At 40.3% G+C, this 17,790-nt stretch overlaps 1 protein-coding gene across 1 annotated transcript in view; it reads left to right on the forward strand.

The window, feature by feature from the left end:
• The window catches only part of PATL1 (PAT1 homolog 1, processing body mRNA decay factor), a 33,205-nt gene extending 16,002 nt beyond the window's left edge, over positions 1-17,203 (forward strand). The window contains exons 10-19 of the mRNA XM_001089844.5: positions 158-338; positions 589-712; positions 1,518-1,615; positions 2,679-2,738; positions 4,124-4,272; positions 6,136-6,295; positions 10,918-11,073; positions 14,541-14,632; positions 14,727-14,876; positions 15,511-17,203. Of these exons, the coding sequence (XP_001089844.1) occupies positions 158-338; positions 589-712; positions 1,518-1,615; positions 2,679-2,738; positions 4,124-4,272; positions 6,136-6,295; positions 10,918-11,073; positions 14,541-14,632; positions 14,727-14,876; positions 15,511-15,532 (1,192 nt within the window). The 3' untranslated portion in view covers positions 15,533-17,203. The remainder of the gene's footprint in view (positions 1-157; positions 339-588; positions 713-1,517; positions 1,616-2,678; positions 2,739-4,123; positions 4,273-6,135; positions 6,296-10,917; positions 11,074-14,540; positions 14,633-14,726; positions 14,877-15,510) is intronic.
• The last annotated feature ends 587 nt before the right edge of the window (positions 17,204-17,790 follow it).

Raw genomic sequence — 17,790 nt, forward strand, 5'->3', positions numbered from 1 at the left:
AAATTCTATTAAAACTTAGTTCTTTTTCACTTCCCTTTTAAGAAAAGCAAGGGGAATCTTTAAAAAAAAAAAAAAAAAACTGGCCTCATTTATTCCTCTGTGTTAAAAAGCGTAATTAATTTGCCCACTTGGAGTGAATGTGGTGTATGTTTTTCAGTCAGCATCGGAATCTCAATGGTGCAGGAGATAGAGGAAGTCACCGGAGCAGTCATCAAGATCATCTCCGAAAGGATCCATATGCCAATCTCATGTTGCAGCGGGAAAAGGATTGGGTCTCCAAAATCCAGATGATGCAACTTCAAAGCACTGATCCCTACCTGGATGATTTTTATTACCAGGTAAATACTCTGTGCTAGTTTTGAGGATAATAGTTTGGTCCTCTACACTGGTAAGGGTATTCATTTAAATATTGGTACAATTAAATATTTGTAAAATTTTCTTTTGAGATACTTAGCCTCTTGCACTACTCACTATCAGTACATTTCTAGAACTGAACTTGTGTTACTGTCACTGGCATAAATTATTTGATGGTAAACAACAGTCGTGTTCTGTGCTTATGTTACAACCGAAATCATCCTCTCATGGTAGAATTACTTTGAAAAACTGGAGAAACTGTCAGCTGCTGAAGAAATACAAGGTGATGGCCCTAAGAAGGAACGCACCAAGCTTATCACCCCTCAGGTGGCCAAACTGGAGCACGCCTATAAGCCAGGTAAGGTCCTCATAAGAAAAATGCCCATAATAAAAGAAATTTGAGAAGCCGCTGATTAAATATAGACAAGTGTATATGTGGACGGATATGTAAAGACATTTCAAAGTGATTTTAAAGTACCATTGTCCTTAATAAATGCAAAACTCAGCCTTTATTCGAGCCTGGACTGAACGCGTTGACATGTGCCTTTTCAGGTCCTTTTCTACTTGAGATTTCATGATTTTTTAAATGTATTCTAATTTTCAGTACCCCTAAAATAAGGGGGAAATACTTTAGATTTTTTATTGTGATAATTATTGTAACAAAGAGAGAAAGGATAGATTTTGATAAGGGGTTGCTTTAAATAATACATTGACCTTTTTTTTTTTTTTTTTTTTTTTGAGAAAGAGCCTTACTCTGTTGCCCAGGCTGGAGTGCATTAGTGCCATCCCAGCTCGCTGCAACCTCCACCTCCTGGGCTCAAGCGACTCTCATGTCTCACCCTCCTGAGTAGCTGGGATTACAGGCGTGTGCCACGACATCCAGCTAATTTTTGTACTTTTAGTAGAGACGGGGTTTCGCCATGTTGGCCGGGCTAGTCTCGGACTCCTGGCCTCAAGTGACCCACCCACCTCGGCCTGCCAAAGTGCTGGGATAATAGGTGTGAGTTACCACACCCGGCCTAAATAACACATTGACTTTTGCAGTAAGTTATTAGACTATGAGTAAGGTACAGAGGAAAGTAAAAATCTTATTTGAACACTGCCTGCCTGCATTGCTGACTTTTTATTTTGTTGGATTTTTTTTTTTTTTTTTGTCTTTGCAGTGCAATTTGAGGGCTCTTTGGGAAAGCTTACTGTTTCTAGTGTGAATAATCCCCGAAAAATGATTGATGCTGTTGTGACATCTCGGAGTGAGGATGATGTAAGTGTCAACACAATTGTCTGTTTAAGAACATCTGATTTGTGACCATTTCTTTTGGGGTCACCATGGAATGAGATCAGGCATGGTAGAGTTGTTTGTAGTCTAACCTGGGACCTCCTATCTTGTCATGCATTCTAGTTTTCCACAGATGTGCTGCAATATTAACACCTTCATTTCTAAGGCAGCCAGGCAGGGACTAGGGTGGCAGGAGTCTTTGGACTGGGTAGCTCTGGCTGCAAACAGCATGTGTTTACTCCAGTTTGATGTTTTAAAAAATTATCATTTTCTGGCGGGGCGCGGCGGCTCAAGCCTGTAATCCCAGCACTTTGGGAGGCCGAGACGGGCGGATCACTAGGTCAGGAGATCGAGACCATCCTGGCGAACACGGTGAAACCCCGTCTCTACTAAAAAATACAAAAAACTAGCCGGGCGAGGCGGCGGGCGCCTGTAGTCCCAGCTACTCGGGAGGCTGAGGCAGGAGAATGGCGTAAACCCGGGGGGTGGAGCTTGCAGTGAGCTGAGATCCGGCCACTGCACTCCAGCCCGGGCGACAGAGCCAGACTCCGTCTCAAAAAAAAAAAAATAAATTAAAAAAAAAAAAAAAAAAAAAAAATTATCATTTTCTCTGTGTTTTAAGATTTTCAGAAAGAGGATCAGAAAAAATAATTATGGGGTACGAGGCTTAGTACCTGGGTGATGAAAGAATTTGTACAACCCCCATAACACAAGTTTACCTGTGTAACAAACACATGTACCCTATAACCTGCACGTGTACCCTTGAACGTAAAATTAAAGTTTAAAAATAAAAAACAAGATTTTCATATTTCATATGATTTCCTTATCCTCTACTAAGATTACCCTTTGCCTATCTATGAATGCAATTTAATAGTTTGTGGGTTAAGTCAACTTTGACCTTTGGTCATACTAGGGTTGCTTTAGATTAACTTTCAGAGACTCAATTATCTTCTCAAAGTACTGTCACAAATGAACCTACAGATGCACACTTGATAAATTATTTTGACAAAGGTAGAGAATTTGCATTGAATAGTCTTCTCTTTTTTAGGAGACAAAAGAAAAACAAGTTCGAGACAAGAGGAGAAAAACCCTTGTCATAATTGAGAAAGTAAGTTTAGAATTTGTTGCTGTAGTTAGTTTCAAATATGGAACTGTCACATGTATGTATACACTAGAACTGAAACAGTGAGCAATCAATCAGTGTTCTTTGGTTTTAATTCATGAATGTATTCTTGGTAAGTGACTGTTGTGTACCAGATAACTCTGGAAAGGATTATGGTATGTTTCACCTATTGGCATCATAGAAAGAACACTGCAGTTAAAGTTGGAAGTGTACTGGGTTTTTGTCCAAGCTTATTCAGTTAATAGCTGAGTGTCTTTGGGCAAGTCACCTCTCTAAGCCTGATAAAATGGGAATAAAAATTACATTGTCCTACCTATGGATTAATTTAGTTCACAGATATTTACTGGGCACTATTCTGGGTGCTGAGGAAACTAATGGATATTAATAGTTGATTTGTAAAATGTAAACACCACATTGTAAGGCCATACACCATAGTGGGTAAAAGCATGGACTCTAGAACCAAGCTGCAAATCATGTCTTTTCCATTTCTGAGTCTGTAACTTAAGGCACGTTATTTAACCTTTCTATGCTCAGTTTCTTTATCTGTAAAAATGGAGATGATAGTAGTAGTTTTCTCTTTGGATTGCCTTTTTTTTTTTTTTTCTTTTTGAGACAGAGTCTCACTCTGTCGCCCAGGCTGGAGTGCAGTGGTGTGATCTCAGCTCACTGCAACCACCACCTCCTGGGTTCAAGCGATTCTCCTGCCTTACCCTCTTAAGTAGTTGGGATTACAGGTGCGGGCTACCTCACCCGACTAATTTTTTGTATTTTTAGTAGAGATGGGGTTTTACCATGTTGGCCAGTCTGGTCAAGGAAAGTGTAATTATTTTACTATCTTTTTTTTTTTTTGAGACAGAGTTTCACTCTTGTTGCCCAGGCTGAAGTGCAATGGCGAGATCTTGGCTCACCACAACCTCCGCCTACAGGGTTCAAGTAATTGTCCTGCCTCAGCCACCCGCATAGCTGGGATTATAGGCATTTGCCACTACGCCCGGCTAATTTTGTATTTTTAGTAGAGACGGGGTTTCTCCATGTTGTTCAGGCTGATCTTGAACTCCCAACCTCAGGTGATCCGCCCATCTCGGCCTCCCAAAGTGCTGGGATTACAGGCATGAGCCACTGTGCCCGGACTATTTTAATATCTTTGCCTGGTAGAATGGAGGTCAGAGAGAGACAAAGAATGGTGGTTTGAGGAACTTTTTAAGTTATTTCATATGGTTTTCCACATTTAAAAAAAATCTCAGTCTTTCTATAATAAGTTTGTATTCTTTTGTCTTTTTCTAGTAGTCAGTCCTAAACAGTGAAATTGTTTAACTAATACTCTGGTTCTGACCCAGCATGCTGTGGCCTGCTTTTGTCTCCCTTCTTAGACCTACAGCTTACTCCTTGATGTGGAGGACTATGAAAGACGTTATCTCCTATGTCTAGAAGAAGAGCGACCTGCCCTAATGGATGAGAGAAAGCACAAAATTTGTAGCATGTATGACAACTTGAGGGGGAAATTGCCTGGACAAGAGAGGTAAGCATTATGCACTTTGAGGAAAACATTAAACTAACTGGACTCCTTCCTCTGTCATAACTGGACTTCATACATTTCTGCTTCTTAGGTACACTTCCCTACCATCTCTGTAAGCTCAGAATCTATCCTTTTAGCCTAACTCAAATGCCACTTTATTTAAAATATGAATTATCTTTTCCAGTGAGGAAAGAAAAAAAACCTCTTTATCCTGAATTTATCATTCAACAAATACATAGTATCTGCCAGGGACAGTGCTAGGGGCTAGAGATATAGTGGATAACATTATTGGGTTCTTGTTTTTGTGCTTACAGATTGCACCTGATTTATGATTACTAGCATGTTTAACCTTGTAATCTTTATTATTATTAAGATCAGATATACAAACATTTATACTTCCTGGGATTTCCACAAAATATTTATATCCTGTTGAAACCATTCAGTCTTCCAATGAGGAATCCCTCTCCTACCCCATTATCTGCAAAAGAATCTTGCTCATGTTAAATGTTCTGTAAATCCTAAATACTTATTTGATATATTCAAGAGAACTACAACTTCTAATAACTCCCTTTCCTTTTACCCGTTCAAGAGAATCGCTGATCCTTCTAAGCCAGGACATACACAAAACCAAACATAAGAATAAGCACTTCCTGGCCGGGCGCGGTGGCTCAAGCCTGTAATCCCAGCACTTTGGGAGGCCGAGACGGGCGGATCACGAGGTCAGGAGATCGAGACCATCCTGGCTAATACGGTGAAACCCCGTCTCTACTAAAAATACAAAAAACTAGCCGGGCGAGGTGGCGGGCGCCTGTGGTCCCAGCTACTCGGGAGGCTGAGGCAGGAGAATGGCGGGAACCCGGGAGGCGGAGCTTGCAGTGAGCTGAGGTCCGGCCACTGCACTCCAGCCTGGGTGACAGAGCGAAACTCTGTCTCAAAAAAAAAAAAAAAAGAATAAGCACTTCCTTTTCAACACACCTTGTCTGGAGTTAGGCTGACAGGGAACTGGTTGAATAAATGGTTTATCCATAGATTGGAATGTTATCTAGCCATTAAAATGTATGTGGTTGAAATATATTTATTGACATAGTTGTCAAAGTTGTTGAGTGAAAAAAGTCAAGGTACAAAACCATATGCATTCTATGAGCCCATTGTTTTATGAAAGAAAAAAATATGTAATACAAAGCAAAATGTTGTTTAAAATGGTAACACTAATTAACTCTGAGTTGATGAATGTTTTTCTTTTTTTTTTTTTTTAAAGCTATTGCTCTGTTAACCTGTTATTTGTATGGTTACTTAAAAGTTAAGAGAGGGAGGCCAAGCACTTTGGGACCCTGAGGGGGTGGATCACTTGAGGTCAGGAATTCGGAGACGAGCCTGGCCAACATGGTGAAACCCTGTCTCTAGAAAAATACAAAAATCAGCTGGTCATGGTGGCGGGCATCTATCGTCCCAGCTGCTTGGGAGGCTGAGGCAGGAGAATCACTTGAATCCAAGAGGTGGAGGCTGCAGTGAGCCAAGACAGCGCCACTGCACTCCAGCCTGGGTAACAAAGCGAGACATTGTCTCAAAAAAAAAAAAAAAAAAAGAGAAAAAAGAAAAGAAAAAAAGTTAAGGAAATTAGTGCATACAGTTGGCCAAGTTTTTTTTTAACCATATAATTTGTGAAATGATAATTTTCTACATTTGTAAAACCTGAAAATTTACTTTTTATTTGGTTGAGATTTGGAGAAGTAATTCCTACTAATTTATTTTATTGTAGAATGAAAATGAATGCAGTATATTCATTCAGTAACATCTAAGAGGAAAAAAATGAGGGTTTCTTAATTGTTCTTGCTGACCTAAGTTGGCATTTTTCTTCCGTTGCAGGCCTAGTGATGACCACTTTGTACAGATCATGTGTATCCGAAAAGGGAAGAGAATGGTTGCCCGTATTCTTCCTTTCCTCTCCACAGAGCAAGCAGCTGACATTCTCATGACAACAGCCAGGAACCTCCCTTTCCTTATCAAGAAGGATGCACAAGATGAGGTGACTCTGCAAGATGGGACAGCTTGCCTTTGAGTCTTTATAACTGATAAGATTTCTAGAATGCAAACTTATTTTCCTCTCCTCTTCCCTTTTGTATTTTTGTCTAATCTTTGGCCGTGTGATTTGATTATTTAAAACAAAACCTTTAGTATTTCAGGCCTATATTTTTAATCCCATATTTGGTCAAACAGACTACATTTCTAAACATGAGAAAAACAACAATTCCCTCTTACTTGACATAGTTGTGAAGATGTGGTCTGTATCAGAATTACTTGTGTAGATAAGTCAGTTCCACCCCAAACTGCTGAATCAGAATTTACAGAAGGATTAGGGTTTTTGTATCTTAGTCTCCAACTGAATCTGATGTTCACTGAAGTTTGAAAACTTTTAGTCTTGGTTACTTTGCTAGATATAAAGTATCATTATTGGTCTGTTATCAGTAGCTTAACATTAGCCTGTAGACTTAGTTAAATGGTATCCCACAGCAGTTGAACTAGTCCCCTTTTGGTTTCTTTTTTTTTTTTTTTTTTTTGAGACAGAGTTTTGCTCTGTCACACAGGCAAGAGTGCAATGGTGTCATCTTGGCTCACTGCAACCTCCGTGTCCCAGGCTCAGGTGATTCTCCCACCTCCTGAGTAGCTGGGACTAGAGGCATGCGCCACCATGCTCGGCTAATTTTTTTACCTTTTGTAGAGACGGGGTTTTGCCACGTTGCCCAGACTGGTCTCAAACTCCTGGACTCATGCAGTCCTCTTGCCTTGGCCTCCCAAAGTGCTAGGATTACAGGCTTGAGCCACTGCGTCCAACCCGAGCCAGCCCTTTAAATAATTTTTATCATGATCTAAACTGGGCTGGAATTTTAACATGGTTATCACATGTGCAAGTTAATTCTTGGTTAGAGTTTTTCTCTCCTTATCCTTGTCATAGCACACCTGAAAGATGAGCAAAATTTAGAATAGTCTTAAGAAGTTCAAAATAAGAAATCGATAAAAGTAGGACAAAGGATGAATATTAGTGCAAGATTCAGAGTAGTGAAATATATGTTATAGACTACAAGTTGAGTAATAACCATCTAAGTAATGAGTCCCCAGAAAACACAGAACACCAGAATACCTTCTAAATGGTATGCTACAAAAGGGAAACTATTCCTTCATAGATCCTTGAAATGTTAGCATCTGCAGAAGAAATGAAAGAGAAGTTTAGGTCTCATTGAAAGCAGTGAAGTGGGTTGGGACAAGTATATATTTAAAAGATTTGGCTGGGCACAGTGGCTTACACCTATAATCCCAACACTTTGGGAGGCTGAGGCAAGTGGATCACTTGAGGCCAAGAGTTCAAGACCAGGGCAACATGGTGAAAACCTGTCTCTACTAAAACTAGAGAAAAAAAAAAAAACTGAGCCGGACACAGTAGTGTATGCCTATGGTCCCAGCTACTCAAAAAAAAAAAAAAAAAAAAGATTCCACAAATGAAAAATGAGTTGGGGAGAAGTTCCAGTATTTGAGGTTTATCCTAGAAAATAGAAGACCAGACTAAAAAAGTAACAGCTACCTTAGAGCATGTAAATTGTACGCAGTGTAATGGGCACTTGTAATCCCACCAGAGCTCTTCTGTGGAAACAAGTTTGGGAGATATTTGCTGAATACTTCTATGTGCCAGGCACTATTTTACCTCCTAAAAATACAGCACCTAGTTCTAGGTGCTAAAAGATAAGAGTACAAAAATGCCTGCTTTCGTAGAGCTTACCTGCTAGGGAGGAAAGTTTGGCTAAATACCAAGGCTGATTTTTACCTGTATGTTTTAAGGAGTAATAAACCATATCTCTAAATACCATTTTCTTGAAGTAATAGCTGGTTCTAGGTCTGAATCATGAAATGTACAAGATATCCTGGAATATGTCGTGCCAGAAAGCAAGGAAGTTAATAGATTACTAGGGTCCTGTCTAAAGGATGCACAAACTAATTTCAAGGGACTCACATTGGCCAAAAGTGGAATAATTTTCATCAGAAAGAACAATTACAGCAGTAGATTGAAATATATCAAATATATTTAATGAGTTAATAATGTTTAAGCATATATTGATCTCCTTTGGAGACTACTAGACCATCAACTCACTATTCAGAAAATTGGTAAATAAAGGAGCATTTATCCTGCCTTTCCATTACAACCAAATGTCATGGTAATCAGACAGTTGATAATACAAAGTTCTTCTTTGTAGAAGAATTTTTGCTAATAAATACAAAAGAAATGATAAAATTAGAAAATAACTGTTTTCACAAACCTCAATGGAAAAGCAGTCAATCTAGACAGTGCTCATTATTGGCTGCTAAAAGCATTAGGTAAAAAGTGGATGGGGAACTTTACAGTGGTTGGAGCAGCCTGGCAACACGTGAACCCACTGATGAACTCTTAACACCTCTAAGAGTGGGACAACCAAGCACTGTGCTTTTTTTTTAAAAAAAAAAAAAAAAAAAAAAAAAAAAAGGAAACAGAATCTTCCTGTGTTTCCAGGCTTGTCTCAAGCTCCTGGGCTCAAGCAATCTTCCCATCTCTGCTTCCTAAAATGCAGGGATTACGGGCATGAGCCACCATACCTAGCTCTTCTTGACATAATGCAATGGAAAACACACAAGTTCTATCCATGATGTTTTCTCACATGTCCCTCCCACACCCTACTGAACCTGAATCAAATAAACCTGTTATTCTAACTATCCGTTTAGGAGGGAAACAAAGGATAGCAGAACCTGCTAAGTGATACTGCCAACATGCACTTTGCCAAATTCAAGCTACAGAACAAATGACCCAGTTTCTTTAACAGTTAAATAACAAGAGAAAAGGGCCAGTGGCAGAGGACCTGTTAGAGAGATTTTAAAAACCTTACCAGGCAAATGCAATGTGTGGATCTTGTTTGAACCATAATTAGCACAATAATGGTTCTAATACAAAGTTCAGCTGCTAAATTTTTAAAGGCATTTGGGGGAATTTGAATTTGGAACAGACACTAGATGATATTTTAAAATTATTTCCTGAGAAATGTTCTATGAAAAAAAATTATTATTTATTTTGTTAGGTATGATATTGTGAGAGATTTTGTTAGAAATACAAACTGATATATTTTGGGATGAAATGATATGATACAGGAGGAATATGGATTTAATAAGATTGGCAAAATGTTGTTTGGTTGACGTTGAAATTGGGTGGTGAGTACATCAATGTCATTATGCTGCTGTTTGTATTTTCGTGTATGTTTTAAAATGACCATAATAAAAGCTTTATTTATAGTAGTAGACCACAAAAAATATTTTACTCCCCATTTGCGGGTGCCATTTAAAGTAAAACCAACCATCACTTTATACCGTGGGCATTGATTGTCTGGAAGCACTCTTGATTTCCTTTGTTGTGTTATAACCTAGTTATTTATATTAATAGTTCTGTATTTTAACTTTCCAGTTGGCTACATGACAAAAGAAATAAATGACTAGAAGACTGGAATTCAACAGCCTTGGGTTCTGGCTCTAGCTGCTGGCTGTGTAACTCCAAACACTGAGTTTCTCATCACTTTATAGATTCTCTAAAAATCTATAAAAATTGGCTAATTATTTCTCTTCTTCCTCATTGAGCTTTTTTAAGAATAAGAGAAAATACAATTAAATCTGAAAACACTTCTTTTTTTTTTGAGACGGAGTCTTGCTCTGTTGCCCAGGCTGGAGTGCAGTGGCGCAATCTTGGCTCACTGCAAGCTCCGCCTCCCAGGTTCACGCCATTCTCCTGCCTCAGCCTCCCGTGTAGCTGGGACTACAGGCACCCGCCACCCCACCCAGCTAATTTTTGTGTATTTTTAGTAGAGCCGGGGTTTCACCATGTTAGCCAGGATGGTCTCGATCTCCTGACTTCGTGATCCTCCTGTTTCGGCCTCCCAAAGTGCTGGGATTACAGGCGTGAGCCACCGCGCCCGGCCACTGAAAACACTTCTTTTGAGACAGGGTGGGTCTCACCCTGTCACCCAAGCTGGAATGTGGTGGTGCATTCATAGTTCAATGTAACCTTGAACTCCTAGACTCAAGCAAACCTACCACCTCAGCCTACTGAGTAGCTGGGGACTACAGGTGAAATTTTTTTATTTGTTGTAGAGATGAGGTCTCACTACATTGTCCAGACTAGTCTTGAACTCCTGGCCTGAAGTGCTCTTCTGCTTGGCCTTTAACCTATCTTAGAGTGCTTCTCACAGTATATTGAAATTGCCAATTAACCCATATCTCCTCCACTGTACTTTAGATCCCTGAGGTTCTGTGTCCTGTTTGCCATTTGTTTTTAGCCCATGGGGCCTGCATTTAAAAATATTTATGGAATGAGTTAAAATATTGATGTTTTAGCATAACTCTCGGTATGTATTTGCGAGTGATTTTTTTTTACACCCTTGGTTCACACAAGTCGTGGTGTTTTGAGATGAAAAAGTTCTCAGTAGATAGCTTAGAATTCATTGTTAAGACTCTAGTCATATCTGCCAGACTTGTGCCTTAAGTGGTTGAATATGCAAATGAGCATCCTTCCATCCATGCCCCGATGGAGGGTAACTGAAGTAACACATGCCAGGATATAATGCTTTTATTTATATTTTGTAGGTGCTGCCATGCTTACTGAGTCCCTTCTCTCTCCTCCTCTATCATCTTCCATCAGTGACTATCACCAGCCTTTTGCAACAGCTAATGAACCTACCTCAAAGTGCAGCTACACCAGCACCCTCCAATCCTCACCTCACTGCTGTGCTCCAGAACAAGGTGATCTTGCCCTCTTCAGTCCTTGAACTTTGTGAAGTGTCTTAATTTGCATTATAGATTAAAATAATGGCTGCTGTATCTCTAGCAACTTGTGAAAAAGGCTTCTTTCAGTCAAGAGTTACATTAAGCTCCTAGTAACAGAGGCTAGAAATAACAGTGGTTTCAACAAAATAGGATTTTATGTGTCTGGTGTGAAATAAATTTGATTTAGTAGCTCCACAGTCATCAGGGATCCAGGCTTTTTCACTTTTTTTCCTCTGCCATTCTTAGCAGTGGCTTCCATGTTCATTATTCCTCATTGTCCAAGATGGCTGTGGAATTCAAGATTCAGCTTTACATCAAGAAGGATGGATGGATTTTGGAGGGCAAAAAGGTGTGGACCAGCTGCCCATCTTCCTTATTGAGACTTTTTCCAGGAGTTCTAACCAAAAACTTCTACTTACTGTTAATAGCCAGGACATTGTCACATGGCCACACCTAAGTGCGGGGAAGGCTAGAAAATACCTTCTAGTTTATGCCATTGTCATGACACATAAGAGTTCTGATAATGGGTAGGAAGGCATATTAGGTAGGCATTTAGCAGTCTCTGTCATAGTAGAATCATCCATTTCATACTTTATTTGCATCAAGTTAAAGATTCAGAGATTCCTAGGAGAAGCATTGTATGAAGTGAAGAATATGAATTTTTAGTCCTTGCCTGCTACTGTCTAGCTTTGTGACCTTGGACAGATGATACCACATTGCTGAATCAGTTTCCTGGTCTATAAGATGGAGGTGATGATTAGACTTCATAGAGTTGTCCTGGTACTTAAATGAGGTAACAGTTGTAAGTGCTTCGATATAATACCTGGTACATAGTAGTTACTCATTAAGGGCCATTCTATGTATAGTAGAGATGAAAAAGTGGTCTCAAGGCCTCTTGCTCCTTTGCACCTGAAAACCTGCCAAAGCATGACACTAAAGGGTGGTATATCAGAGGCAGAAGAAGTGACAGTGCCTCCGGGGACATTAGATGGGGTTCTGGAGTGATCAGGAATGTGCCTTTCTGTTATTTGGTCTCTTAGTTTTAATTTTAATAAAGGCAGTAGTAGTTTTTTTCTGAGAACAACATGAAAAGGGATTTTTTTTTTTTTTTTTAAATCAGGGTCTGCTCTGTCACCCAGGCCAGAGTGCAGTGGCAAGATCTTGACTCACTGCAACCTCTGCCTCCTGGGCTCAAGCCATCTTCGCACCTCAGCCTTCCAAGTAGATGGAACTACAGGCACGTGCCACCACGCCCAACTAATTTTGTGTATTTTTTGTAGAGGTGGGGTTTCGCCATGTTGCCCAGGCTGGTCTCTATCCGCCTTCCTCGGCCTCCCAAAGTGTTGGGATTATAGGCATGAGCTACTGTAACTGGCCATGAAGGGAAATTTTGTAGAAAAGTGAGGTTACCTGTCCTTTATGAGTGAGCTTAGAAAGTTGGGATGGAATCCCACAGTACTGCCAGCCTTCCTTTTATGGTCCATTTATAGCTATGAGTCATATATTTAACCTAGATCTTGTCCCTATTTGTATTTTCTTTTTTGAGACAGGATCTCACTCTGTCACCCAGGCTTCAGTGCAGTGGCACAGTCATAGCTCATTGCAGCCTCAACTTTCTGGACTCAAAGTGATCCTCCCACCTCAGCCTCTTAAGTAGCATGTGCCACCATGCCCAATTGACTTTTTTTTTTTCTTTGAGACAGAGCCTTGCTCTGTCACCCAGGCCAGAGTGCAGTGGTAATATGTTAGCTCACTGCAACCCCTGCCTCCCAGATTCAAGCGATTCTCCTGCCTCAGCCCCCCAAGTAGCTGGGATTACAGGTGCCCGCCAACACACTGGGCTAATATTTGTATTTTTAGCAGAGACGGAGTTTCATCATGTTGGCCAGGCTGGTCCGGAACTCCTGACCTCACATGAGCCTGCCTCAACCTCCCAAAGGGCTGGGATTACAGGTGTGAGCCACCATACCCAGCCTCCGATTGATTTTTATATTTTTTGCAAAAACAGGGTCTCACTATGTTGCTCTGGCTGGTCTTGAACTCCTGGACTCAAGTAGTCCTGCCTTCACCTCCCAAAGTGCTGGAACTACAGGCATGAGCCACCATGCCCATGCCCAGTCCCCTGTTCATTTTTTTTTTTTCTTTTGAGACAGAGTCTCCCTCTGTCGCCCAGGCTGGAGTGCAGTGGCATGATCTCAGCTCACTGCAAACCCCGCCTCCTGGGTTCACACCATTCTCCTGCCTCCCCAGTAGCTGGGACTACAGGCACCCGCCACCACGCCCAGCTAATTTTTTGTGTTGTTTAGTAGAGACGGGGTTTCACCGTCTTAGCCAGGATGATCTCGCTCTCCACCCGCTTTGGCCTCCCAAAGTGCTGGGATTACATGTGTGAGCCACTGCGCCTGGCCCATAATTTTATCCTATGCCCCAAATACTACATTTCCTGATTTTACTGTCTACTAAATAAAACACATTTTTATATATTACTTTTTTTTTTTTAAGACGGAGTTCCACTCGTGTTGCCCAGGCTGGAGTGCAATGGTGTGATCTTGGCTCACTGCAACCTCCATTTCCCGGGTTTGAGCAATTCTCCTGCCTCAGCCTCCCAAGTAGTTGGGATTACAGGCATGTGCCACCATGCCTGTCTAATTTTCTATTTTTAGTAGAGATGGGATTTCACCATTTTGGTCAGGCTGGTCTCAAATTCCTGACCTCAGGTGATCCACCCACCTTGGCCTCCCAAAGTGCTGGGATTACAGGCATGAGCCACCACACCTGACCATTTTTATATATTTCATACTCTAAAGCATGTTTCTGAATTTTAATTATAGATACGATATATACGTCTGTTTACCCTTTCTCTTTATTTTTTAGATTTTTATTAACATTCTTTCTAAGACTTTATATTTCCAGAGATGTGCTTTTTAATGAAAAGTTTCCCTTTATACCATGTTTATTTCAGTTGTCCTTATTTGTATATTTTCCTACAGTTTATACCTTGTTTCTTAATTCAAAATATCTTACTGTATTTAATGGTTTTTCTTTTTTTTTCCTGATTTTAATTTCTGTATCAAAGTTGGTCTTCATTGACTTTCCTTTTTAGCCTATTTCAGTTCTCATAAATAAGAGAAAAGTCAAATTCTACATTATCCATGGCAAGGAAAAACCATCTGTTAACCTCAGCATGGGGAACAGAGAGGCGTGTTGGACACCATGACTTTCCATTTCTGTTGGCTGCGCCTGGCCACTGCTATCCCAGAATAAAACCTGGAGAGAGACATAGCTTATGCTTATCTGATCTTTGCCTGGTTTCACAGAAAAGCACAGTGGTGAGGTCATTTTGATTTAGAGTCGTTCCCCATCTGATGCCAGGATCCCTTTAACAGTGGTGGAGGAGGTCTAGATGCAGTGTTGAGTTTGATTCCCTCTGTCTTCTCTTGTAGTTTGGCCTGTCACTGCTCCTTATCCTCCTGAGCCGTGGTGAAGACCTACAGAGTTCAGACCCTGCTACAGAATCAACGCAAAATAATCAGTGGTTAGTGTGGACTGTTTCTTCTCTTATTTTAAGTTATTTGAGGTAATCTTTTAAATTTTTGTCTCATAATATTATTATGGGTCTTCCCTGGCAGGACAGAGGTGATGTTCATGGCAACACGAGAACTTCTACGAATTCCCCAAGCAGCCCTGGCCAAGCCAATCTCTATACCTACAAACCTAGTGTCCCTCTTTTCTCGCTATGTTGACCAGCAGAAACTGAACTTGCTGGAGACAAAACTGCAGTAAGTTTGAAACAGGAGAGTTTCACATCTCACTAAAGCTGGGACTTGAGAAGTTATGGTGGGGAGGCTGGGAGCGGTGGCTCACACCTGTAATCCTAGCAGTTTAGGACACCCAGGAGGGTGGATCACTTGAGGCCAGGAGTTCCAGACCAGCCTGACCAAAATGGTGAAACCCTGTCTACTAAAAAAATACAAAAATTAGCCAGGTGTGGTGGTGCATGCCTGTAATCCCAGCTATTCAGTAGGCTGAGGTATGAAAATCATTTAAACCCAGGAGGCAGAGATTGCAGTGAGCTGAGATCGTGCCACTGCACTACAGCCTGGGTGACAGAGCAAGACCCTGTCTCAAAAAAATAAGTAAATAAAAAGAAGGTATGATTGGGGTGAAGGGGGGAATACTGAATTTGGTGGAAGAGATTGATTTTTTATTAACTATTTGTGTCTATCTGTTAGATATAAAACACTGAACTGGGTACGACAGGGCCTTCATAAAAGATGACTAAATGCTAAGAGTAGAGAAGTATCTCGGGTGTTTTGTTATGAGAAGTCTTACAAAGATGTAACTGTAATATGAAAGATTGCCTTTTGTTTTAACTCATTTATACAATTTTCCTTTCTCTCCTTTTACCCCTAGGCTAGTTCAGGGGATACGATAAAAGATCTCCAAATGTGTCCTGTACCTCCTTTTGGCTGTCACCTGCACTGCTGCCATCACCAATGGAGTGTTTTTAATGAGGGAGGGAAGGTAGCTTTTTCCCCAAAGCAAAGTCTTGTGGGATCGATTCCTGTTTACAGGGGTTGTCTCTCTAAATGTCAGATATTTCCCCCCTGCTCTATGAAATTTGGCTGGGTGATACTTCTGCTGGTTTCTTCTTTACCTTCTATGTTACAGTTCTGCATGTCCTACTTTTACTCAGTTCTCAATTTTGCATTTTCTTTGCCCTAGAGACACAAGTGTAATCTCTCCCTTTATCCCACCACTACTCCAGCTCAGAGTAGATTGTAGCCTGCCAAAGGATTCCTTCCCTCATCCTATTGAAGTTGTTTTTTCATTGCCCCATATTAATATGACTATAGAAGAGCCAATTAAGTAGAAATCAAGATATACACACACACGTAGATACACACACACACCCCATAAATGTATTTATGTGGTCTTCAGAGGGTCCTTAAAGAATGAATTTTAGATTGAAAAATATTTAGTTGTCTCATTACTTCCTCTAAACACAAACCAGCTGATGTATTTTAATCTGTTTCTGTTCTATCTTGTAATTAATTTGGTGGGTTCTACTTGTTTTAACATAAATAAAGAGTATGTAGCACGTTTAATAAAATCAGAACTCTTAATTGGCTTATGCCCAAATCTAGGCTGAGAAGTCCTTTTTCTTCTTCCCACCTTTATTTCCTTAGTTTCTGTCCACCTTAATGGAAATAGCACATGGTTATGTCTTTTTCCTGCTACAACTACAGTGTACTTGAGCCTTTCCCTCAAGTGCATTTGAAGTCACCCAGGATGGTCCTCACTAGTAGCCTGCTTTGGCAGTGTGGCTTTTTGCACACTTGCCCTGTCTTCCAGAGACTACTTCAGTAAGCCATGCTTCCTTCTTCCCCACTTTTATTTGGTGTCATGAATAGAAACTTCCAGCTGTAACCATGGAAGCTCAGTTTGGCCTGTTTTACTTTTTAGTCTCCACACCATGGGCAGAACTGCTTTCCTTACTACTTCATCTCACCCAGGTCCCGTTCCCAGGCAGTCAGGGGCCTGGGTTTGAATAATTGCAGGGCCAGCCTGCCATGATCTTTCTCACTTACTCCTCTCCCATTCAGCAGTCAACCAGACTAAGGAGTTTTGATCCCTAGTGATTACAGCCCTGAAGAAAATTAAATCTGAATTAATTTTACATGGCCTTCCTGATCTTTCTGCTGTTCTTACCTTTTCGAATGTAGTTGGGGGGTGGGGGGGCAGGTTATGATATTTAAAGAGAATAAACATTTTGCACATACATGTATTGTACAACAGTAAGATCCTCTGTTAAAACCAGCTGTCCTTGTTCTCCATCTCCATTTCTTCCCATGCTGTAACCCCAGGCTCCACCAGCTGTTCCCCAGTGACGTTACCTAGCTTCCCTCTACCGTTACCTACTGACCATTTCCACTACACGCCTTTCCTACCTTCCCTTCACAACCAATCAAGTGAATACTTGATTATTATCTCTTCCTTACTGTGCTTTATCTTTTTTGTTTTGTTCTAATTAATGAAAATAAAAGTTTCTAAATTTACATTTTTATAGGGTATTGTAAATAAAAACAAATTGTATACTTAAAAATGAGTGCCTGCATTTCTACTTTGTTACCTCAGAATATGATTTTTATGTGTCTAGCATATTTAGATAGACTGGCAACTTGATGTTGGAGATTAAAGATATTATTACCTATATTTTTACCTTTTTAATTTTGTTGCAAAGAAGACAAATATTTTTATATAGTAACTTTTCTTTAAAAATCTAAGATGCTTTCAGTTTCTCCTCCCCCCATTTTAACTATACGACAAAATTATAAATTGTAGTAGATAAACTGTAGTTTGTGTTCTCCATCCTGCCCATCTCTGGGCACTGAGGAATCTGTCCCCCTTTAAGAGACTCATGTAGCCCAATGAGGCATTCAGCTGCCTTCATGGATAGTATGTACTTAGTTCTGAGCATATTGTATTTCAAAATTCATCTCTTCAAAGGAGATGGGAAAAGGTTGGTCATTCTTTATAGTAAATTTATTTTTATTATTTCAGACTTGAGTATAATTTTTACTCTAAAATGCTCAGGATAAAAGATTCAGCAAACACATAGAAAGGGGCAAAAAAAGTGGGGTTTTGTTTTCAAGACATGGTCTCTGTTGCTCAGGCTGGAGTGCAGTGGCA

The sequence above is a fragment of the Macaca mulatta genome, chromosome 14 (genome assembly GCF_049350105.2).
Source record: "Macaca mulatta isolate MMU2019108-1 chromosome 14, T2T-MMU8v2.0, whole genome shotgun sequence".
In the NCBI taxonomy this organism is placed as follows: Eukaryota; Metazoa; Chordata; class Mammalia; order Primates; family Cercopithecidae; genus Macaca; species Macaca mulatta.